The following is a 25,714-nucleotide window of genomic DNA, read 5'->3' as shown; positions in this document are numbered from 1 at the left end:
TCAGCATTACAAAAGTGTAACTTGGCTTTCCTGATCATTATGCAAGGCTATGATACATACTGCTAATATAGCCTTCGACACAACCTTGCAAATGATATTTTGACCGATATTTTCATTCAAAACATGCTATAAAGCTGTAAATCATTCAAAATGAGTAGATTTACATGTTTCTTATTAGTACTCATATTCTTTGAATCAAATAAACAACAAAGATGTCACAAACCGGCACTTCTAAGTATTAGTATCAAGCAAAAGGACAAGCAGTACTTTAGTCATTTTGGGACGGATCCAACATTAACAGATTTCAAGAACCTGAATAAGAATGCTTACATAGTGTATTATGTGCATTTACATAATAGAAAGCCTCATATTAGGCTATTCCATTTAAAATCCATACTACCCCTGTAGAAGATTTTGGAAATACCTTCCACTGGAGGAGTATAAATATCAAATGGAATGAACACATTAGGTAGCTCTATTTGAAACGCATTCTCCCTCTGTAGAAGATTCAGTTTGAATCTTTCGCAGAGGGTGTATTATTCAAATGGAGCTGCCTAATATGTTCATTCCTTTTGAAATTCACACTCCCCCTGTGAAAGATATTTTCACAATCTTCTACAGGGGTGGTGTGGATTTTAACTGAATAGTCTAAATGCTTAAATAGTGTATAATGTCCATTTACATAATAGAAAGTCTCATATATTGACTGTACACTGGCTTTGTTCTGAGCAAGAATACAAATATTTCTTTCAGAAATGGAACCAGTTTGCTGGTAATCTTCGTAATCTCAAATCGGATCATTATAGTGGTATGCACTCAGTGGTCTAAATTGTCACAAAATGTGATGTGATCAAGCAGAAGTCGGAAATATTGATCTTGAGATATAGCCTAACAAATGAAATATTTCCTTTTGTTTGCTATTGTTTTGTAAACTCTGTAACTGTTCATATCTTTTGAACTTTTCCATTTTCAATGGGGTTTGCTGCAAAATGTAGCTTTGCCAATGATTGTTACAATCCAATAAAAACCCGAAAATTGAATATGACCCGACTTCAGACTGATTTTGCTTGATCACACCACAAATAAGTAAAATAATAGTTTTACTAGATCACAAGTGTAAAGTTTCTAATATGAATAATTGCAGACTACCATTCCACAAAAACAAGAGGTATTTTTTTTGCAAAATATCCAGAAAAGTACACCAAAGAGCTTATTATTTAACCCCAGGACTACTACAGCATTTCTGATTGGTTGATAACTTGAAATGCTCATTTCAATTGCCAATTATGACTAGGCTTTAAACTACTTATGGTCAAACTTGCATTTGCAGATAATCTTATTAAAACCCTCCTTGATTGGTTCAAAATTGGACACAATATTCGTTTTGGCCAATCGACAGGTAGTTCTCATAGGGTTCAAGTATGGTACTTACTGATCTCTTTTAGGCTCTCAGTTTTCTTTCTCCTCCTTGGTACAGCAGATATCTGATCGGCAGTGGCTAAGGGAGCACCAGAATTATCTGGCGGAAGGATTGCTATGATATCAGTGTCATCAGCAGTCGGACTTGTCTGCTTCTCACCATCAGTCTATTGGAGAAAAAACATGGTTATGATGTGAAAGAGAGCAAATGAAATATATCACCATAATTTGTTAATTACTAGACACCAATGGGGACAAAAAAAGTTTGTTATATAAAAGAAACTCCTCTAAGGTGAGGCCATTTAAAAAAAATTAATATCCCACAATCCAAACACAAATGGGCACACAAATGTACCACAAATGTGTAATAATAAAAGCAAAATATTGGTACAAAGTTTGAGAACATTTATATTTATTTCTCATTCATAAAATTTGAATTAAATTTTCTTTCATGTAAGAATTTTGATTTTATATGTTTGCATCATATTAAAATTGGATGTATCAACCTAGTCTTTGTAACCCTTTACTTCACACTGCGGTGATCTCATCGCATACAGAGCTTTAAGTTTAATACCATGTTAAACAACATTACTCGAAAGGTTGACATGTAAATTTTAACAAAATTAAAACATTCCAGCATCTTCTTCATAAAAAAATATTGTCTATAGTCTTGTCTTGTCTCCCTGGCGACGCAACCGCGTAAATTCACTGATTCGATTCTGCAAAGGCAAAATCCAATATGGCATTACTTGAGACAAGAAACACTGTAGGAAAATTAATTGAGCAATCTTTCGAGTAACATTGTTTAATAGCATGGTATTAAACTTATAGCTCTGTATGCATAATGATCGTGTTGCGTGAAATAGATCAGTATGTGACGATTTTCTCTATTATCTGATTCATAATTTCATGTTTTGAAATGTGATATAATATGCCTAATAATTCACATTTGTCTTTAGAACTAGCAATAATTGACTTTAAAGGAGTATTTCGTGATCCTATCATCCTCTTTTTATGACATTTTTCAGTAAATATCCAGGAAAAAAGCTTATTACCAAAATTTCAGTAGAATCCGATTTTGCATTTGCCAGTTATGCATGATTATGTGAGTACACTGCTCCATAGGCCACTGTTGAAATTTTACACCAGAGCGTAATTCAAATTTGACAATATTTTTGGTAAACAAAATAATCTGCAAGAAATTTTTTGTACATAAACATGTAGCCAGAGGTTTCCAGTGGAATAAAAATCTCAACTTTTTTTAAGAAGTGGGGGTTTGAGGTTGTGGATCACAAAATGCTCTTTTAAATACTGTATAATAAATAAGCACAACACCTATGCAGTAATATACAAAGTACTTATGGCAGCTGATCATGTGTTAACTACATCGGGAAGTTACTGAAGCATTTCATATCATATACACTGATGACTCAATGTATACAAGATCAATTACTACTTACCTACATACTAACACACTCCTAATAACAAATACATCTTAATCCGCAATAAATAATATCCTTCGTATTATATCCATAGAAACTGATCAACAAACGAGTCCCAAGATTACCACAAACGTAATATTCCAAGACGTATTAATCCCAGAGTAATCCAAGCATTATCATATGAAGGTTAAAACTTCAAAGTACTCCATAAAACTAGTTCCATTCACTTGTGTGTTCAATCTTTGTGCGAATGGGCCAAGGAAACGATAGATAATTTTGAGCTGCCTGTGACGTGCCACTGTTAGTGTTGCAAACTTAATGGTGAATCATCAGGTTACTGGTCTGTCAGCTGTGAATGACAGTTCTGACCACGGATTGGGTTACAAGGAAGGGGGTTCGCAACTTTGTGAGTGAGACTTTCAAGAACAGACATAATTAATGAACTCTGTATCTTCTTCCTATGAGCTGACAGTAGGGTTGCCAAACCCGTGACTTGGAAGCTCAACTGGGAAACTTTTGCAGATTTTCCCAGCAACTTATGAACATTCCATGTGATAAAGAAAAAAAAAGAGCAATTTTCAACATTGGCTCCCGCCACTTCTGGTAGTTTTGTCCCCCATAGAAACCAATGGTCACAAGAAAAATTAGGTGATTCTGAATATTTCACCCACGATTAAGGCTGAACATTTTTGGCAATCCTTAGAGAGTTCACAAGTTTACCTACCTGGCTTCCAAGGCCCACTAATTTGTTAGGCCAAATGTGGGTGTAGCGCATGATGATTCTTACAACGTCATAGAAATGATAACAATTTTTAAGTACTGCAGCTCAACTAAATGTGTTCTTGTCAGTTTCAGTTTATTTCATGTTTCATATACGCACATCTTTACTCCACAAATTCAAAAGGTGCAGTGAAGGTGTACGCAAATTGATGATACGCAATCAGCGTTTCAATCACAACAGCTTTGGGGAATTCCCCAAATTTGTCAACATGATACTATTTTTCACCCCGATGTGGCAGTGACATCAGTGGGCATATCATAGGGTTAGGTTTGAAATCGCCAGTGGTCGCTCAAAGCGCTGGCGTACACACATGCGCTTAAAGATGCCGCATGGATGTGTGTGCAAAACAGCTGCCTCAACACGTTGATGTCACTGCTACATCATGACGGAAGAATGGCATAGCCATACAACAACCAAATTAAACTCGTATACAAGTCCACGTAAATTTTTTTCCCAAAAAGATCTAATTGGGAAAAAAAATGATATCTTCAACAGGAAAGGTCAAAATTTTCATATGATGGATGGCTTTTCCTCCCAGCTCATACATTTTAAGTTCATATAATTTGATTTATAAAGTTCACTTCGAGGACTGTTAAATATCAAACATTTCATTTTTTAATAATAATATTTGTCATAAAATTTGTATTATATTGCAAATTTCAATAAAATCAAAATTTGATATTAGACAGATATTCTGTGTATTCAGAACGCATTTTAGTTTGTCCGTTGTGCTCTCAGGCCCCACAAAAATATTGTGAAAATGTTGCTATCCGAGCCCTTAACCCCATGAGAACTACCTGCCAATTGGCCAAAAATAGGTTTTTATTTTTAATTGGAACAATCAACAACATTATTGGGTGAATTATTTGCAAAGCTCCATTCTGATTGGTGATTAAAGTAAAGATATCATGTAATTGACCAATCAGAGGCAATGTTAGATCGACAGGTAGTGCTCAGGGGGTTAAAAGAATCCCAAATTTCCACTGCAGTTTTGTTATCTTACCTGACTACTCTCCATCAGGTCCTCACCGTCTGCCAGCGTGACTTGGCTTGGGCTTAGAGTAGGACTCGTAACGGGACTACCCATGTCATCTGTACAAGTAACAAAAATACATATAAATGATCTATGGCTGAAAATGTACATTGTGGTTACTTCTTGAAAATGTCAAAGATCCTGTGTTCATTTCATCTGATTTGTAACCCATGCAACCAATCATCATATGATCCCATATCAGCTGGCCAGACTAAATGTCAATTGTGTAACAGAGTAACATAGACAACATCTACAATATTTTATCAGAGCATCTTGCACCTTTATCAATAATTCCATTACTACTATATTTGTCCAAATGAATATTGTTTCTATTTTAGCTTAATGTAGCTTAGAATAGTATGCATTGCATCTTGTTTCTGAATTCTAAAACAGATTTTATTGCATTTTTAAGGGTAGTATTTGAAATCTTAAATATCACAAAAACAAATGGTTATATAATACAAACAAAGCCCAAAACAATGGGCTATTCCATTTCAAATCTGTACCGCCCCTGGGGAAGATTTTAAACTAAAGTCTTCCATAGGGGGAGTTAGAGTTTCGAACAGAACATACAATTGGGTTGCTTCCATTTGAAATACTCACTTCAGTTGTGAAAGATATAGATAAAGCTATAATATATATGGAGTATCAGTTCCAAAATTATTAAACCTGACCAATTATATTTGAAAAACATACTCCCCCTATGCCTATGGAACATTTTCCAAAATCTTCCACAGGGGTAGTGTGGATTTCAATTGGAATAGCCCAATGGTAGCAGTGCCGAAAGAGCAGAAATAATTAAAAAAGTGAAAGAGCCACTTGTGCACAATGGAAAACTAGCTGGATATCATGGCGTCTTTTATTTTGTTGTTTGTTTTGTTTCACTCTTGTTGTTGTTTTCAGAGTGACCTTTTGCCCAAGACAGATCTAATAAATAGTTGAAACTTGCCTGCTATACAGATTTCTTTTAGCAACAAGATTAATATACTAACAAATTAAAATTCAGGAAAATAACAAATATTGCACGAAATTACAAGCTACTGGCGACTACCAATATTATTCTGCCATTGCTAATCAGGTTCAATTAATTTCATAAAGCAATCAAGGTACTTGGGAGGGCACTTGTTAATTAAATCTTGTTCCTTTATAATTAATTTTTAATCTAGTAGGATTTCTGTATGCAGGACAGTTCCAGGAAATTATACATTGACACAAAGTCCTAACACCTTGATGTAGCTATACAACCCCCATGGCACAGTTCTGCAACCAATATATGACTTGACAGCAAAGTCATTGGGTATGATGCACAGTACATAAACTACATTAGGTGTTTGAATGATGATAATTAAGTATCAAGATTATGAATTATGTAAATAAAAAAGGGATAGGTCAAGGAAACATTTTCTTATGGCTAACGACTAGAAATTTGTCACAATCCTACAAAACTTGTCACTGCAAGAAAAATCATGTTCAGGCTTATGTTTTGTGCGTATTTTGGTTAAGAAACAAGTCTTTCCACAGTTATTTACAGGTGATAGACACTGTTTCAGGCACAACATGTGATATGCCATATGCTTGCTGCCTTGTGTTCTTATACATGTTATCAATACTATGATCGTGACACAATCCAATTAGTCGGCTTAAGGGATCTAAAATGAGCGTTTATTATGCGTTTCGACAGTATTTTTGTGGGACATGAGAGCACCTCAGACCTATCGAATTGCATTCTGAATCTGAAGCATGTCTTTCTGATATCAAATAATTTTCATTTTTTGAAAATCACAATATAATACAAATTTTATGACAAATTATAAAAATTTGATATTTTTCAAATTTTGATATATAACAGTCCTCGAAGTAAATTATATAAATCTAATGATATATTCTTAAAGTGTATGTAGCAGGGAGGAAAAGCCGACGGTCAATTGAAAATTTTGACCTTTCATATTGAAGATATGGATTTTTTCCCAAAAAGACCTAATTTTTTTGGTGTTTTGGGAAAAAAATCCATATCTTCAATCTGAAAGGTCAAAATTTTCAATTGATCGTCGGCTTTTCATCCCACCTACATACACTTTAAGTATAAATCATCAGATTTATAAAGTTTACTTCAAGTACTGTTAAATATCAAAAATATCAATTTTAATGATTTGCCATAAAATGTGTATTAAATTGCGAATTTCAAAAAATCAAAATTATTTGATATCAGAATGACATTCTTCGTATTCAGAATGCAATTCGATATGTCTGATGTGCTCTAATGTCCCAAAATAAATACTGTCCAAACGTCATACCCCACCCTTAATGAAATGAGGAGAATAAAACAATAAACAACATATTACAATTAATTGTTCAAACCTATGAGCTCAACACAAAATTAAGATGTACCTCAAATTTTCGGTCACAACTTTGACCTTCATCAGGAGACTGACCACCCAATTGTACATCAAGTTTTGGGTCAAGTGTCCAAAAGGTTACTGATCCAAGACTTGGGATGATGAAGGTCATTGTTGCGACCAACAATTTGAGGTCAAGTCTTAATTTTGATTTGATATCATAGGTTTAAGCAATTAATTACAAAGTCTACCAACACAGATGAACTTTCATGCTAATATTAAAAGACACATTTACATATCAAAAGTTCAAAACTCTTCGACTAAGTTTGCAAGGGGATTAATGATTTCAATGTTGGTAACCTTGGCTACTATAGCAAATTAGTAGTCATGATATTAACAACTCAATTTTCACAATTTACAACTTCGGTCTGAACGGATCAGATCATGTCACAATGGGAAATTCCAAGCGCATTATTCTGCAACGCAAAGTTTGCATATAAACTTCGCTTTGCGGAATGATGCGCTTGGAATGGAATTGTCCACATATTGTTTTGAATGGAAGTGAAGTTCAATAGCATGTGCCATGTTCACTCTTAGTTATGCCTCTCCTTAGCCAATATTACAAAGGTACCTCATTTATGTAAAAAATACAAAAAGTTGTAAGGCAGCTTTAGGTATCTAGGCACTTCATATCTTGTCCATCCATATGATTAGAAAGTGGACATATTCTGTGTAGTGTTAATTACAAAGTTCACTTAAATGGTTTTTCTACGAAACACCCACACACAATCTCAATGAACCCCAGGTGCATAACCTTTCTGTTTGGGTATGGGGAGGATGCAAGTGTGGCTAAATTTAACAATATTCCCAACTGTAGTATTGTTGATTTCATAGGTTTAATTACACTTTACCTCAGGCGTGGAGAATGGCAAGGTTCATATTTACTGATTATGTCCATTTTCATTGAAAAACAACAATAACAACAGCAGCTGCAGCATTAGCAACACTTGTCTTTCATGTTGCGAATTGAAAGTGCTCTCTGTCTCCCCGACCCTCCCTCCTTTCTCCTCTCTCTATCACACTCAAATCTCACTTTCTGTCTCGCTCATTTGCTTGCTCTGTCTCTTGCTTTCTCTCACTCTCTTTCTCTCAAGCCCCTTTCCCTCCTCTCTTTCTCCTCTCCTCCCCTTCCCTCTCCTCCTCCCTCTCCCCTCCTCTCTATCTCTCTAAAAATTGTTCATTTCATATTGCATAAAACATGAGAGTATACCTGCTGCTACTAAAAACTTAACTAGGCCTATCATGTTGTAACTGTTGACCTGGGGTTTCATAGGACAGATGAATATCCTCCCCCATTCTCACCACTGTGTCCTTCTTTCTCTCAAGCCCTTGAATTCTTCATTTCCCCTCTCCCTCCCTCTCCTCACCCTCTTTCTCCCCTCCTCTCTCTCTCTCTCTCTCTCTCTCTTTCTCACGAAAAAGTGCACATTTGATAATTTGATATTGCATAAAGCATGAGAATATACAGGCTGCTACCAAAAACTAGGACTATTATGTTGAAACTGTTGACCTGGGGTTTCATAGGAGAGGTCCATAGGCTCCCTCATTCTCACCACTGTGCCCTCACCCTCTGGTCGATATCTACTAACATCATTTCCATGTCCTAGGGTTTCATGGGACAGGCCCATAGACTCCCCTATTCTTACTACCGTGTTCTCGCCCTCTGGTCCCTATCCTTGTACATCAATTCCCCATCCATGGCATTTCATAGGACAGGCCCATAGGCTCCCCATTCTCATCACTCTGTCCTTACCCTCTGGTCCCTATCCTCTTACATCATTCATTTCCCCATCCATACCTTTTTCTTTGGATTCTCTAGAAGGTTCCATGCGTAGTGGGGATATCCTAGTGTCCATCATGTGGCGTGGTGATAACCGTCCATCCATACCACGAGGGGACAGTCTTCCATCCATATGAGGGGATAATCTACATGTAGCAGGGTGAGGGGATAATCTGGAGCCGTAACTCCGGGGTTCCAATTCCTCCCCACTATCTGTGTCCAGATGAACCATGCTTTTACTGTAAAAAACAGAAAAGGAAAACAGGTTTAAATGGATTAGAAGCAAGTTTTCTTTGGAATAGATTAAATGATAAGTGGTTCTACTATATTTGGCAACACTCACATTTAAATGCCTATAAGGAATGGCTCCTGTTTACTTTTCCTCACAGTTCACTTTTATGCATGATACATAACGAATCATGAGTCAAACCAACTTTGCTCTTAAACCACTATGGAATATTAATGCAGGTAAAAGAACTTTTCATTGTTTATACTACTGATGGTAAATGCAATTTCAATTCCATGAGCATTGCAGTTGCTTTGATAAAACCTGTGCAATATGTATTTTTCATCAAAATTTTACTTGCTATTCCATTTGTTCACAATTTCATATACCATTTATAATATTTATATTTTATGATTTATTACTACATATATTTATGCTTCTTGTTCACAATCCATCTTTGTAAATGCAGGGCCTCCTTGGAAATCAGTGTTTTGACATTGAAGGAGCTACCCTAAGTAAAGAAAAGTTCAAATAAATAAATAAATATATAGATATAGTGTCATTGTACAGGCAGTCATTGCAGGTTATTGACTTACTACATGATTAGAGAGATAATGTCAACATTGCGTTTCCGGCTCTTAGCATTTGCTTGTTAACCATCTCGGATTTTAAGTTACATAAATATATCAGTACTATGATTACTGTCTGCTGGAGTGTTTATCTTGTTGAAAGTACCATGTTCGTTACATTAACAAAGTCATTTTGGGTGGGCCCTTATTTTTTACATTGTTTAAGCCGACAATACGTAAAAAAGGCCCAAAATATTCATCTATCATCATCAGTGTGTCATATGTTTCAGACCATGATTCAGATTTGCATGGGCAGTTAATAAACTAATATCAGTTTGCATGCCACTGTTTTTCCAGTTTTGCTCATTGTAAAAGTCACTGAGTGGGCGCTTATAGGGGCATGGTAGGTTAAAGGAACAAATACGGTAGATCTGAAATAATAATCCCTAATTGCCAAAACTGAGTAAATCATTGTTCTAAGAATTATTATGATCTAACTGACAGGATACCAATAAACTTAATAACCAACCTTAAAGTAGAAAATCCTAAATTCTCCCCCTGCGATTCATTAGACTTTGTTTTCAGACCAAGATCCTCAGGATCCGGACCCCAGCTGTGTCTTCTTGGGAATGGTAACTCGTCTTCTGGTTCCAGCAGATCTGGCTCCAAGATATCAGGATCTGGCATGAGATCAGCCTCTTCGGGAGAACTGTCGCTACCATCCAGTCCGTCTTCTGTATCTGGTGAGAGTAGACTGCTTTCTTCGATGTCATCTAATGCAAAGTCGTCCACCTGGATCTTGATTGCCGATCCTGGACTCTTGGGTAGATCAGCATCGGTTTGTGATTGTTTTCTCCTGGCGTTAAGGTCCCGTAAACCTGGAAAAAGTAGAAATCAAAATAAAAACTGTCAAATTCATTTCACACTTCAAAGGGATATAATTATATTTTGCTGCATTGGGCTATTCCATTTAAAATCCACACTACCCCTGTGGAAGATTTTGGAAATATCTTTCACAGGGAGAGTATGAATTTTAAATGGAATGAATACAGTTACAGCTCCATTTGAAACTCACCTTCCCTCTGTGGAAGATTCAGGTTGAATCTTTCTCAGAAGGTGTATGAAGTTCTAATGGAGCTGCCTAATGTGTTCATTCCATTTGAAATTCATACTCCCCCTGTTAAAGATATTTCCAAAATCTTTCACAGGGGTAGTGTGGATTTTAAATGGAATAGCCCATTTATATAAAATTGTAAATCAATTATTTTGTGGTAAACATAAGGCCTTCATCAAATTGTGCTAATAATGACCCTCAAACAAATTAGCCTTGTAGAATATGTGATTTGAAAGCCTCAATATTTATGTAATATTTCATCTTTGGGATGGTTAAATAACACCAGTTACATCTATAATGTAAAATATGAACACCTTGTGAAAACTATGCCGATATCAATTCATGATGACACACAAGCAAGGTCCCTAACTGCAAAATGAACTTAAGTATGCCATTACAAAAATTATTACAATATTTGGAAGCAAAAAAACATTCATGCTATAACTTTTTCATACAAAATTCAATCAAATCTCTCAGGTGATATCAATTACTTAATAAAAAATAATAACAACTAATCAAACAATCAGGATAAATTTCCCATATCACAAGGGATATATCATGGATAGTGCAATAGTACAAAAGTACATCCTTTGACTAGAAATCCATGTGAACCTGGATCAGCCCCCAAAAAATTGAAAATAAATTAATAAGATAAATAAAATGAATCAGTCAAAGGGCTGTCAAAGCCAGATAGTTTGAGAAGGGAGCCTACATTCTTAGAAACAGGCAAATTTTACATGATTTCCACTTATATTTGTGATCATATCCTGTTGCACAGAAATCAATTTTATGTTTTGCTCTCTTTTTTAATTAACAAAATTTTAAAAGAAAATCTTATTAAATTTCAATTTTAGATAATTTCCACTTAGATTTGTGATTATTTCTTGTTCCATAAAAATCAATGCTTAAAAAAGAGAAATGATAGGTCTTGCTCTTTTTTTATATTAACTAATTTTCAGAAGAAAAACTTTAGTGATTTGCCTTGTGATTCAAGCCATTTATTTTTGATAACAAGGCTGTAACCAGAGGCACTATACCTTCACTTATTTTAGATTACTGGCCTGGATGAAATCCAATAATTGAATTCTGCCCTAACTTGATTTGCTCTTCATTTTATATATTAAAAAAAAGTTTAAATAGATACAAAATGACAATCATATTTATACCAAAATGTATTACACAGAATTGTTTACTGCTGCAATGCAAACCTACCAAAATGTATTGCACAGAATTGTTTACTGCTGCAATGCAAACTTGCAAATTAACCAAATCCAAAGGAAAAGGTATTTAGAGCAGCAAACTAATTTGCAGGCTATCATTATCTATAAGTACCACAAATTTATCGGTTAATCCTTCCATACGGTATTTTACAGTTTGATAAATGAAGCAGCAGGGAAATAAATAGATAATTTGTTAGTGAATAGCGATGGAGTTCATTAACTGTTAAGTTGTCTTGCTGACTGCCTGTTAATTCCTACAGGAAGTCGACAATTGAGAGCTAATTTCAGTCTGTTGATTTACCGTATGGAACGCATCCTAATTCAATTCGGACATTGTACCCAGTGTATACCTAACAGCTAAGAATATTTGCTGTGTAACTATTCTGGGAAATCAAAGCAAAACATTGGGGGCTTTTTCAGAAACTGTTACTAATAGATGTTTATTAAGTAATACCGGTTTACAGTGAGGACGGGGCAATGTCCTAACCCTACCTTGTGGCTGATGCGCTCAATTTTGACGCGCCATCTCTTCCAGGCGTGTAATATATCCGCTTGTAAACCTGGTGATGCGATTGTTCATGAGTGATTTTTTATTTGCCTAAACAGCAGTGTGGTTGCAGTTTGTTATCTATTCAAGGAAAATTTTACCTGGTTTAACCAACTTTTTAACATATCAAACAAAGCCTCTCACAAAGCAAAAGAACAATCAATAATGATAATTGGGCTATTCCATTTAAAATCCACACTACCCCTGTGGAAGATTTTGGAAATATCTGCCACAAGGGCAGTATGAATTTCAAATGGAATGAATCTATTAGGCAGCTCCATCAGAATTTCACACACCTGAGAAAGATTCAACCTGAATCTTCCACAGAGAGAGAGGGTGAGTTTCAAATGGAGCTGCCTAATGTGTTCATTCCATTTGAAATTCATACTCCCCTTTCGAAAGATATTTCCAAAATCTTCCACAGGGGTAGTGTGGATTTTAAATGGAATGGCCCATTATTGCCAGGATGGTAAATAATTAATTATTTTGGACTTGATTGATATTTTGGACTTGATTGATCATAAAGACGAGTCACTGGAATGGTACTGTGTCAATTGCAAAGGTTAATGTTATACAGGGCAATCAGGGAAGAGTTCATTGCATATATTCCCCCCCCCCAGCTCTTATTTAGTTATGAAATTTCTTCTCAAATCTTCAAATCTCTCGGCAAAATATTTATCTAAGCACATGATCAAAATCAGATGAACCTTCAAAACACACAACATCTATCTCATCATTATAATATTTAGGCTCGGTGGACAAGAGAAAATGTCAAAGAAATGTGATTTGTTTGTTACATTGTGAATACAACATTTTATGTTACAAATTACATAAAAAATACCTCACTCTAAATACCTAATTTGAGTCACATAAAGCCTGCAAGCTGACATTTCCTACGTTCAACTATTCGCCACAGCAAAGCGTGACAATGAATCAATTTGGCCCAAAAATGCCAATGCACATAGCAATAACAACCATGCTGATATTCCTGTCTAAAGCAGAGAATGACCCTACAGGTTTGCGTTGCATCTCACAATGCAGACGCCCTCGGGAGTGAGGATCCTGTCGTTAATATCGTGTTTACAATTAAGCGACAGCTATCAAACGTCAAGTTTAGCAGCTCACGCTAACCTGGTCAATCTTTGATTTATTCCATTTATATTGCCTATGTCAATGCATGTGTGCAAGTGGCGTCACTGTGCTATGTTATATGTAGAAGAAGAAGCATTTTTAGTGTCAAAAATCACATTTTTGGCCGTAAAACGAAAGTAGTAGAATTATAACTGCCTACCTGTCTCTCTTTCTCTAAAGGCTACAAAAAGTAATTATTACTGATTTATAACTTCATAATTCCAATTATAATGACATTTCTTGGTGACAACTATGTAAGTTGGTTAAGTTACGATTCAACCACATTTGTGACACCGTAATGTCTGCAATCAAAGGCTCATACCATACATTGAGATCAAACGGTTTTTAGATTTCCTGTGTTTCGAAGTACCTCAATAGAACAAGAAGAACAAAAGTAAATACTTCTTAACGTTTTCTCCCATTTTTATTTGTGCCCTTAAAGAGTGTTTTGACATATTTTCTTCATACTACTTTATATAACAAATGAGGCACTCTTAATAAGCTATTCATATTAATTTAAGCAGGCGTATGAGTAGTTACTGCAATGAATCAAGTATGGCTTACGTCAAGTAGTATTCACAAGATCTAACCGTTTAATAGCCTTAGAGAATTCTCATCCGTTTATGTTGGCATAATATGCACTAATGTACCAGTCCTTTACCTTTAGCTCAATTTGCTTTGAAAGTGAACATACATAATTAAAGGAGAGAACTGCACAAGTTGGTTGTTGAGATGATAAAATTCAGTACCGATAAAAAAAATAGATCCTTTGTAATAGATTTACTTTCTGTATAGACATTGGGCTATTCCATTTAAAATCCACACAACCCCTGTGGAAGAATTTGGAAATGCCAACCACAGGGGGAATATGAATCTCAAATGGAATGAGCACATTAGAAAGCTCCATTTGATTTTCATACACCCACTGAGAAAGATTCAACTTGAATCTTCCCCTGAGGGAGAGCGAGTTTCAAATGGAGCTGCTAATGTGTTAATTCCATTTGAAATTCATACTCCCTCTGTGCAAGATGTTTCCCAAATCTTCCACAGGGGGAGTGTGGTTTTGAAATCGAATAGCCCATTTTGTGATAGTCTGTAACTGCTTTGAGATGATCAATGAGTATAAATAGGCCAAATGGATCAAGATAGCTTATGGAGGTTTTTTTTCCTTTTCACAAAGCTGCTCAAGTGACTGTTGCCTGATCATAACACAGTCTGCAAGTGCAATCATAGGTACCCTAGCAGATGAAAACACTATTTCCGGCTTGTTCATTAGAAGTGTTATGTAGATATCCATTATAAATCATGAAAGTGTGATAAAGACTTGGTTACATTTAAGTACAGGGGTACGGTGGCGCAGTGGTCTAAAACTTCAACTCATAATCGTGCAAGTACCTCAAGGTTGTGGGGTTGAGTCCTTGCAGCGTCAACATGTTGTGCACTTAGGCACTGCTCTTCACCCTTATTGCACCCAGGTGTACTGGCTTTATTCAATGGCAGGAAGGCAACAGACTCACTGTGGAGCAGGTGCAGAGATCTTCCGTAGGAACATCATATGGAGACTGGCCCAATTGCTTCCAAAGAGAGGTGAACATTACAGCCTGTGAACACAGGTTTGTCCAATTTACCTTTTACATGGCGTCTAATTGGATTGATCTTGGGATCCACCGTCAAAGCTGCATTGATTCTACTAATGGCATCGATGGTCAATCCTAAGATCAAACCAATTTGGGTACTGAGCCTTCTGTCCCTAGTCTAAGGAATCAGAACTAGTTCAATTTTCACAAATCAGGTCCCAACCAGAAAGTGCCTATCAAATCAGCTTGGAACATTTATCACCAAGCATCATGATACAAAAGCAATGGAGTTTGCAATTTGAGACTGACTGAGTTTCCATGCTTCTCTTTTTTGCCAACATGTATCTGCACTGATGCTTGCCCTTACCCCACCCATCCCAAACCCTAAATATAGGCTGCAATATGACTATTCAATTGTGTAAGATTATCTAAATTTATACATTTTAGTGCAGTCAATCAGACAGAAATTCAATATGTTCAATATTTATGGGAAAACTGAAGGAAAAAAATCAACTTAATTTTACACCACCACAAAATTGAATATTGGACAAATTGATAAAAACTGCGATATTCATTCCAAAAGAAATAGGGGAAAAAACCTATACTATCAATTATTTATCAAATTGTCATGCACACAGGTGTTTTTTTATTTAGAAATCATCACTTTTTTTATTCAGTTTCAACTAATCTCTGGGGTTGCCTAGAGTATTTGCAAGATGCAAACAAAGTTAGACAAAAAGTGTGCTTCTAAGTAATACTGGGTCTAGATTTTGCTGATCAATAGTAAAGCACCGCATTGTTACTAGTACTGGCATAAGGTTTCATCCACATGGTATCTGACAATCGAAATGCACACAATTATCATCTCTACTACTTATTCTATATGATATATAATATTACACATGGAGTGGCAACTCACAATATAAAATACACCTACTTCTGGCTTAAGTATTGGGTTATAGAGCTTCAAGGCGTTCTCTCAAGGTAGCCCAAACCTTGCAAGAAGCCCAATTGGGCTGCTAAATTGTGACTTTAGCAACACTGCCTGTCACTATCTGTGTGATCCCTCCAGAGGAAATTCTTCAAGCCATTTCTAGGCTGTGAAATCTAGTCTAGCACCTCTACAAGCTTTTGTAATAAAGTCAGCCAGATTTTGTAATAAGTCCGTCAGATTTAGAAATTTCTTTCCAAAACTGACGTACAAGCATTTTCAGAACCTGCAAATCAATACCAACCATAGTTTCCATCAAATAGGCGTTCTCAAAGCAAGTTCTAAACACCCCAGCGAAAATTAAATTTTTATAACTTTTCTTGACAAACTCAGTTGATATATTCATTAAGTTTGAAGACTTTTATTGACAATGTCAGCCAGCAAGGGGTTTAATCTGTGATTCTAGTGTTTCACATTTGCCAACACCCTTGTCTAGTGCAGGTAAATTACATTTGAGTTGGTGAGATGAGAGGTGAAGTCATTTACTTTAGTAATGTGGAAACCGTTTGGCAAAAACTAGAACTCGTACAATAGTGTTTAATTGATAGCCTTTGGGACGAAAATTTAAAGAAGAGTTCTGGATCTGACACAAAAGCTTGAAAAATGGTTTCCAGCATAAAATAAAAAAATAAATGTAGATATTTATATAGCGCTTTATGCCGTAAACAGCCTCAAAGCGCTTTACATTTATTCCGCCGTTATTAGAATATGTCGGAACCACGTTTGCTGCCTACAAATGGCGCAGGGTTCATCAGTACAACGACTGTGACTACCCCTAACAGCTTCCCATTGCACCTGGGTGGGGTGAGGCAAGCGTGACAAAGCGCCTTGCCCAAGGGCGCAACACGGTGGCGGGACGGGGACTCGAACCCACGCACGTCAAGCAAGCTCTCAGATTATGAGTCCAAGGCCGTAACCACTGAGCCACCGTGCCCTCACGTATATTAAGATACTGTTAGGCTGCTCACAAACATTACGCTTTTCTGATTCTTTCAGATATCACACAAAAAAAAAAAAAAATTGTACATTTTTGTACAACATTGTCCAATTTACTGGCAACAAAATATACTGAAAATTCAATCACACTTAGAACTTCATGTCCCAAGAATTTGTCCACTTCCTTTGTTTACATCTCAAAATCACATTTTCCCATGTACGACTTGCTTGGCTTTATCACAACAAACATATAAATTTTATATAATACAATTGACATAGAAATAGAAGTTACATGACCAATTTGTGTGGGTGTTCTAAATATATCCCGGTTTAACCTGCATCACATAGATAGATGGTTTAATTAGATACTTTTACACAGCTGCTTCCAAAACCAGTCCATCATGCTTGAAATCCTATCCTAAATATCGCCAAAAGAAGTGCTAGCAAAGGTGCCACCAACACAAAATCATCCAAGCACACTTTATCAAACTCTACTCGTGCCTCAAGAGACAATAGTCTTTATTGTGCCCTTTCCTTGTATTATCTCCTCATCAAGTTAAGTGCTGACACGGTGTTACAACAGCCTGACGTCAGAAACGAGTCTCTAAGCTAACCTTACGTACACCTCCAAGACCGTCTACAACAAATGCTCAGGATACAGTAGAGGTTAAGACCATTTTCTGCTAGATCAGGGACAAAATAAACCAGATTGTTTCGATCAATATTGGTTTGTGGTTCAAAGGTTTCTTATTGTTTTTTGGGTGTTTTTTAATAATGCAACTTGAAACACTATTTTCACATGTGAAATGCTCACAGTTTTTTTAAATGTGTTATTTTTCTGAAAATAATGCGACCCTGGTATTGCTCTTTACAGAATGGAGAAAAAATACCCCCCTTTTAACGTCCAGTAAATGCTCAAAACTATCTGCTCATCCAACTGTATGCAAGGCACTGACCTGCACAAATCGAAATCTTTAGTAATAAAATGTTGGCAACACTTCTAGCTGTCGGGCACTAAATAAGCAGAAGAGTTCACCTTTCCAAGTCTTATTTTGCCTCTATTTTGGGAGCTTTTTAGCCAATTGAACAGGTTACCATGGGCTATCTGTCACTTTTACATGTGACATCTAATTGGAGCAGCGAACACAAGGGCCTTAAAAATTCCCAAAAGTCAGCACTAGCTAGCACAGGTTTTTAGCTTATATTTTCTCATATTTTCCACCCTCAAACCACTGCTGGTAGTTTAAGTGTTTCGTGAGGTTTATGTAAACCATTGCCTTGAGATTGCAACACGAGAGATAAATGGGGAAGAGAAGTGTTGGAATGAAATAAAAATTTCTTCCTGGAATGAAGACAAGTGGCGATATTATTGTTGAGACAGACAATGAAGCTGTGGCTTGTTTTCTGCTCTAGATCTCTAAGCGATGAGCAGCGGTTACAAATTTCAGCTGTTATTTTTCACTTATTTCTATTTGACTACTAGACAAGACAAAATTACCAAGTTGGTTTTTCGATTGGTGTTTTTCAACTAAATATACATTCTATTTATAGACAAGACGTCTTTCATTAAATGCAGCGAAGGAGAAAAGTGCATCACGATTGTATTCGATGCAATGTTTTCACAGGTTTTAGAAGTTTGCCACTTCCATTTCCTGAAGTCCGGACTTGAATTCTTAATCATATAAAATCTTGAGTACAACATAGATATTGAAAATGATGTGGTTTTGATGAAACTTTTTTTCTAGTTTAAACAAGCAGTAAAAAAATAGATGGTTGGTTGAAAATAAAATCCATCTATTTGTAGACTTCTACAGAAGTACATTCAATGCACTCCATAGCTCCTCCAATTGAATTTAGACTTTTTTTATAATAAAATTTACATACTTGAAGAGTACGATTTTTTTTTACAAATTTCTACTAGAAGGATGTAAAAAAAGATTTCATGTCTGGAAATCACACCCAGAATCCAAAATATACAAATCTGTGCACTGCACCTTTATCCATTGGCTTAGGTCAATACCAGAGTAAACAATATGGTGTATCACTCCATCTACAAGCATAGCAGACACCATCCACAAAAACACTATTTGGAGTTTGAGCAACTGCATTACTGATACAGGCGGCTGTACAAACATGTATTATTATAAGACCAATCTATTGTAATTTTTTGTGGAGGGTGTATGCCTTTCGCCTCGTTTCTAAGAGGCATATATGCTTGTAGATGGAATTCTACGGTATTAGAAGATACATAAAACTTTGAAACATAAAATCTGCTGATTCATGTTGTTTCATGAGGGCACGGTGGCTCAGTGGTTACGGCCTTGGACTCATAATCTGAGAGCTTGCTTGACGTGCGTGGGATCGATTCCCCGTCCCACCAACATGTTGCGCCCTTGGGCAAGGCGCTTTGCCTCGCTTGCCTCACCCCACCCAGGTGCAATGGGAAGCTGTTAAGGGTAGTCACAGTCGTTGTACTGATGAATCCTGTGCCACTTGTAGGCTGCAAACGTGGTTCAGACATATTTTAATAATGGCGGAATAAATGTAAAGCGCTTTGAGGCTGTTTACGCTATATAAATATCTACATTCATTCATTCATTCATTCATTCATTCATTCATTTTGATTGATTGATTGATTGATTGATTGATTGATTGATTGATTGATTGATTGATTGATTGATTGATTGATTGATTGATTCATTCATTCATTCATTCATTCATTCATTCCACTTTTCAGTCAATTTTGGATTTTTTTAACATTTACAACAAAACTGTCACCGAGGTGTACAAATAATTAATTTGATGAATGATGCAAGTAATCTCATTGCCAGGAAACAAGCAAATGTCAAAAAGAAATGAACACAAAATATACCATTATCAAGCTGTCACGAATCAACATTGAGTATCCTTTAAGCATAGCACTGGAAATAGCCCCACACCGTCATAGAGCAGTTTACTCAAGTTCACACTATTCATCCTCTGATGATTTTGTTCAAAGCATTTATTTATTTCTGAAATCTAAAATCGACATGAACGACGGAGGCAAGGCGATGTGAACAGCCTGAGCATTGGATTCAAACAAACTATTAATAGGCATAGTTATATTGTGCCTTTTGGTGCATTTCTATAATTAGGAAATGAAATTGTCCAGCTCAATATGAGAAGCGACTGTGGTGAGTAAAATCTTTTATTGAAAACATGACAAGTTGTCTACCAAAGAGCTTCAAAGATTCCCCTGATTCAATGATACACATGTGGGACTTCTTTCCGTGACTTCTCTCTAGTCAGAAGGGTCGCTAGTCCGAAGGTTCTCTAGTATGAAAGTTCCCTAGTCTGAAAGGTCGCAAGTCCGAAAACCAAATTAAGTTTGGTAATCCGAAGGTTCTCTAGTCCGAATATAGAATAAGGGTTAGGGTTAATGTCAGGGTTAGGGTTTAGGGTTAGTGTTAGGGTTAGAGTTCTGGTTAGGTATAGGATTAGCGAGCCTTATTCTATATTCGGACTAGAAAACCTTATCCTGGCGAACCTTTCGGACTAGCAAATGGTAAATTACGTGTTCGGACTAGCGAACCTTCGGATTAAGGAGCTTTCGGACTAGGGAGCCTTAGGACTAGAGAGTTGTCACCCTTCTTTCGTCAAGTTTTTAGGCTTTGTAATTGATTATAACCAAAATAGCATCATTTTGAAAACATGGGCTATTCCATTCACCTACGGAAGACATGAGCTTAATATCCCACACAGGGGGTGTAGATTTCAAATGGAGTTATTTATTTAGGTAATCCCATATGAAATTCACACTCCCTCTGTGGAAGATCTTCCATTGGGGTTGTATGATAGCCCAATGTCACTAGACATAGTTTCTTTCCCCAATAAAAAATTATTAAAAATACTTCCACATCATCTTTAATTATTGCCCTACTTCCAATGTGTTTCTATCCTCTCAAATGCACATCCATCAACCTACTAAAGTTGAATCCATAAAACAACACACACATAGCCCGTCCTTTAAACACACTGATGACACCCATCAACTTCATCCACAGAGCCATACAAGATACCGATACACAGTCATCTATTTATATGTCAGTTTGCCGAGTAACTTAATAAGGTAATCAACATTGATTACCTATAATGATTGAATAATTAATGAGATCTGACTGTCCTGGGCTATTATAGCTGAGGAGAGATTATTATACAATAAACGGTGGCTTCATGAATCTCCTCTGCAAGAAAAACTACACTGTTTGTCCTCTGAATATTTCATGTCAAATAATACGCATTCTTAAGATGAGCTGAGCAAAAGGCTAATTACATCTGTGGTTTTATCTTACATCCTTTTTATTTTCATGTGGTAACTTGTGGTGATGCTAAGAGAGGCATCATTTTTGTTTTCAAATCTTACAGATTTTTCTCTTCACAATGTTTTTTTTTTTTTTTTTTTTTTTTTTCTCACGCACAAAATTTTAATTTAGGTAGGGAAATCGCTAAACAATACAAAATTTTAAAAAGTATAAAAAATGCAACTCGTAACACCAATACCCCTTTAACATAGGCCTACCCATGTTGACACACAAACCGACAAAGAAACAAACACAACACGTTATTTTTATTTTGCAGAAGCACGGATAACACAAATTAAGGTTAACATGCGATGTTTGTTTTGTTCATTTTGCAGCCTGAATTGCATTGACTTCGTGTTGTCCAATACACGCATGTGAGCTCATAACGTCAATCGCGTCGGCGCTAGGGCGGCGGTATCTGTGCGTGAAACAATGATTTAAGTTTACGCGTACGCATTACACATGTGACAATGATTCACAATGTTGGCAGCATTATGATAAATGTGTAATTATATAAGTCTCATTTTAGATGAGCTATGTTATTTGTGCACTTAAAAGTGTTTCAAGTCTTGAGATGCATATCAAAATATAGCAAAAAAAATTACAAAAATTGCTGGGTTTCAGGCAAGAACCAGGAAACCTTTAACAGCCAGACATTTCTATGAAACATCACTCATGTATGACCTTCAAAATCAAGAGATATTTTTTGCAGAAAGCTTAAAAAGTTCACCCTTATATAATTCCTTAGAAATTTGTTCATGCTTTTTTCATACACACCAGCATCTCTATACTGCATTTGTGTAATCTCTTGCTGCCAATTTATCCGACTCAAAACTTGACTGCATCTGAGTTCACTACTGCTCGGCTCTGTAATCCACTTTTAGAAACGTTCTGACATTTTTCATACTTGTAGACCATTCACAGATGTTTGTGTTCAGCTGTGCACTTGTCCAATAGTCATCTAACCCTAACTTCTTTCTTATTTCCTCCCCTCCCACTCAATTACCTTTTTTAGCATCCTTGGTCTCACACATGCCAACAATACTAGCACCAAGAGGACTCCGGAAAAGACAATAGGGGGATCACCAGGGAGAGATCTTTTATACCCCAGTGTTGGTAAATAAAGTCAACTCTCAATGAATAGTCAACAGAGGGCGACATATTAAGTCTTCACTCATGCTCTAGGCAAGGATCAGAAATGAACAAATTATTAATTTGAAGGACCTGGATTATGTCTGGAGCATATTATGTTTCTATAACATAAATGTGTATATCCCTAACAACAAACCTGACAAGCTGTCAAACTTGAAAACAAGATGTGTTACCATCATGCTCCAGTTCATTGAGCCTCAAACACTGACAATTTGAGTTCTTGAGCTCAAATTTGGGGAAAAAATGAACTTCTTAGCTCCAAAGCTAGTACTTTTAGTTCATAAACCCCCACAAAAATGTTGATATTTCAGTTCATCAAGCCCCTACTTTGCCCAAAAATCAGTTCTTAGTTCCCCCCGGCACTCCGCACCGCACACCCCTACCAAAATTTAAGTTGAGTGCCCCCATCCAAAAAAGGTGCACTATAATGAAAGACAAAGATAAAGACAATTTATCGCGTCTGACGTCACCTGTCAATCAAACTCGAAAGCACGGTTTGTTTACAAGTGTCGTGATGATGACTTGCTGAACGCGGATTTATAACCGGCCGGGCGCCTTATTGTTAATTTTGCACCTTTCGACATGCAAACCATCTCAAAAGTTAGTTCTTTATAGTAGGAAACTTTCTTTGGTGAAGGCACCATGTCCACAATGCCTAGAAAAGCTGTTTTTTTGCCTTGTAAAAGTACAGAATTTTTCGCCATTTGCTGCTATTCCTTTTCTCCGATTAGCACCAGATAGATCGTCTTCCTTTTCTGCCAGCTGATTAACCTGTGTAAACCAATCAAGGATCGTAATTGACAGTGACATCAGGCGCGATAAATTGTTTTTATCTCTGTCTTTAATTATAATGCAAAACTTCCTTTTTTTGCACTACAAATTTCTCGCACTGCACTATTGTTCACCTAGTACCAAAACTTACAAGTTGTGTGCACTAAATTTGCAATCACCATGAGACTGAGACTTAACACCGTAGCTTAGAAAATGATAGAAGACAATCTTGAAGGTGTGAAAGCTTAGAAAATATTTAGAGAATAACTGGGGACCGTGACATTCACAGACAGATATCCAGACAGATTTATATTAGTATGTAGACAATGTATTTGTTAGACTTTACCTTTTTTTTTTCTTTTTTTATCTTCAGCTAGTACTGGACAGGATGCACTGAATCGAGATAATGATTCTCTTCTACTTGCCTGTAGAGAAAGAAAAAAAGGAAGAGAAAAAAATGGGAAAACTTGTTAATAGTACATTCATTTACTCCATATATTCACATCTATATATTAACAGTCTGAACAGGCATGAGATGGAGGTTCAATCAAACAAGAGGAAACGCACCAAAAAAAGGAGGAAAATTAATGAATCTTATAAACTTTTACACAGGGAAGAAAAACTCAAAAGGAATTCCTCTAATCAGAGTAAGAATCTCATCCCTGCTGAAGTGTTCCTAATTTTAGGCTTGGTATGTATTAGGCCTATATTATTACCCTCATGACCCATTATTCAAAATCGCACACTGTGATTTGTTAAAACACATCACGTGAGAGCCCTTTATTCTGCAATAATGGGTCCAACGCCGTAACACATATTGTGCATAGATCAACCATAAAATTATGCTTGGATGTAATTTACGTCCACTTTCGTGACCATTTTTATCAATTTAACTCTTGTGCATGAATTTGGCCAATAAGGCGCAACAACGCAAATTACTGCACATGATCAATGCTGCAGGATACATGTATTCTTGCGTGTAGTTGTCATTCACAGTACGTAGGTATATAGCCAGACATAACCAAGCTCAGATACGGGAATAAGAAAATCAGATTGCTAGATTATTTTAACTGTGTAAGAATTTCTATTATTAATACTATTATATTCATTAGTAAAATAAATTTCATTTGTACAAAACCAAATAATTTACTCACTATTGATGGTTTCTATTATATTCAAATCATTATATTGTAAAAATCATATATAACTGCATTGCTTTAACATTGTTATATTTCCAATAAGTTTCAATTGTCAGCTTTCCAATGAATTGAGTTATATTTAATAGATTTCCATGAAAAAAAAATAATAGTGTTGAACTGGGAAAAAGGGCAACCTTTTATATATTGAGTCATATTTCTAGGTACCTCCAATACCGTACACAAATCAAACCTGGCACACAACACTGAGCAAATGTCTGGTTTTCACCACTTATTTGTACAAACACATGAAAAAGTTTGTTCAAGTTCTGTCAGCCACCTCTGAGCCAACTCTGCCTACAAAATACATGTGAAATGAGTTTCAAACTGAATATCCCAGCATGCACCATTCTTTGATATTATCATATGGTTGATAGGCTTAGGAACCGGGGTGTGGGGGGGGGGGGCTTGCAGGGGCTCCGCATACGGCCCCACTCCAATCCATCACTCCTTATGAAACTAATTGATCAGAAACCCTCAAGGAAACTAGGCTGTGTTACAGACCATGAACCTATATTGGCGCTCTGCTGCGAAGCCACTCTTGCCCCTTGGTATGGATTGCAAGGGTCTTTAGAAACATTACCACGAAACTGACATCAATGTTCATACTTTGCATCAGCGGTATAATCATGATAATTCAATAGGTATGGAAAAAAGTAACTTTTGGAAGCTAACCCTAACCCTGCCCATGGTTTTTTTGCTATCGGAAGGGAAAGAAGAAACGAAAAAGGAGAGAAGATGAACAAAGAAATCATTTGGTACCCCCAGGATTCGAACCTTAGACCCCTCGCATGCCGCGCAGGAGATCACCAGCCTCTAGCCACTGGGGTTACACTGGTCCTGCCAGCGATTCCCTGGGTATATATGACTTTGGCTGATTGCGTCATCGCATCACTTGGAATGAACGCACGAGCAGTAGTTTTAAAAGTGAGCTTTAGTGAGCTCTGGTTGGGTTAAGGTTAAGGAAGAAAAAGCACTTTTACCCATTGAAAAACATGTCAAATTTCTGTAAAAATATATGCCCATGCAACACTCCTTATCAGGCTAAGGATAAATGCACTTGTCCACAAGGAACTTATGGATCACCTTACAA

General features: G+C 36.4%; 2 protein-coding genes across 3 annotated transcripts in view; both read right to left on the bottom strand.

Annotated features, from left to right (window-relative positions):
* LOC140159532 (uncharacterized) overlaps positions 1-16,473 on the bottom strand; it is an 85,913-nt gene extending 69,440 nt beyond the window's left edge. Inside the window, exons 1-6 of the mRNA XM_072183022.1 lie at positions 16,438-16,473; positions 15,287-15,413; positions 10,176-10,524; positions 8,870-9,090; positions 4,646-4,734; positions 1,433-1,586 (exon numbers count right to left, since the gene is read on the bottom strand). Coding sequence (XP_072039123.1) covers positions 1,433-1,586; positions 4,646-4,734; positions 8,870-9,090; positions 10,176-10,524; positions 15,287-15,413; positions 16,438-16,473 — 976 coding nt within the window. The remainder of the gene's footprint in view (positions 1-1,432; positions 1,587-4,645; positions 4,735-8,869; positions 9,091-10,175; positions 10,525-15,286; positions 15,414-16,437) is intronic.
* Positions 16,474-23,745: 7,272 nt separating this feature from the next.
* LOC140159029 (A-kinase anchor protein 13-like) overlaps positions 23,746-25,714 on the bottom strand; it is a 186,997-nt gene continuing 185,028 nt past the window's right edge. For both annotated transcript variants that reach the window (XM_072182352.1, XM_072182353.1), the window contains one exon: positions 23,746-23,850. In XM_072182352.1, the coding sequence (XP_072038453.1) occupies positions 23,761-23,850 (90 nt within the window). In that variant the 3' untranslated portion in view covers positions 23,746-23,760. The remainder of the gene's footprint in view (positions 23,851-25,714) is intronic.

Source organism: Amphiura filiformis, chromosome 8, assembly GCF_039555335.1.
Source record: "Amphiura filiformis chromosome 8, Afil_fr2py, whole genome shotgun sequence".
NCBI lineage: Eukaryota > Metazoa > Echinodermata > Ophiuroidea > Amphilepidida > Amphiuridae > Amphiura > Amphiura filiformis.
This window is presented reverse-complemented; position numbering and strand designations above follow the sequence as displayed.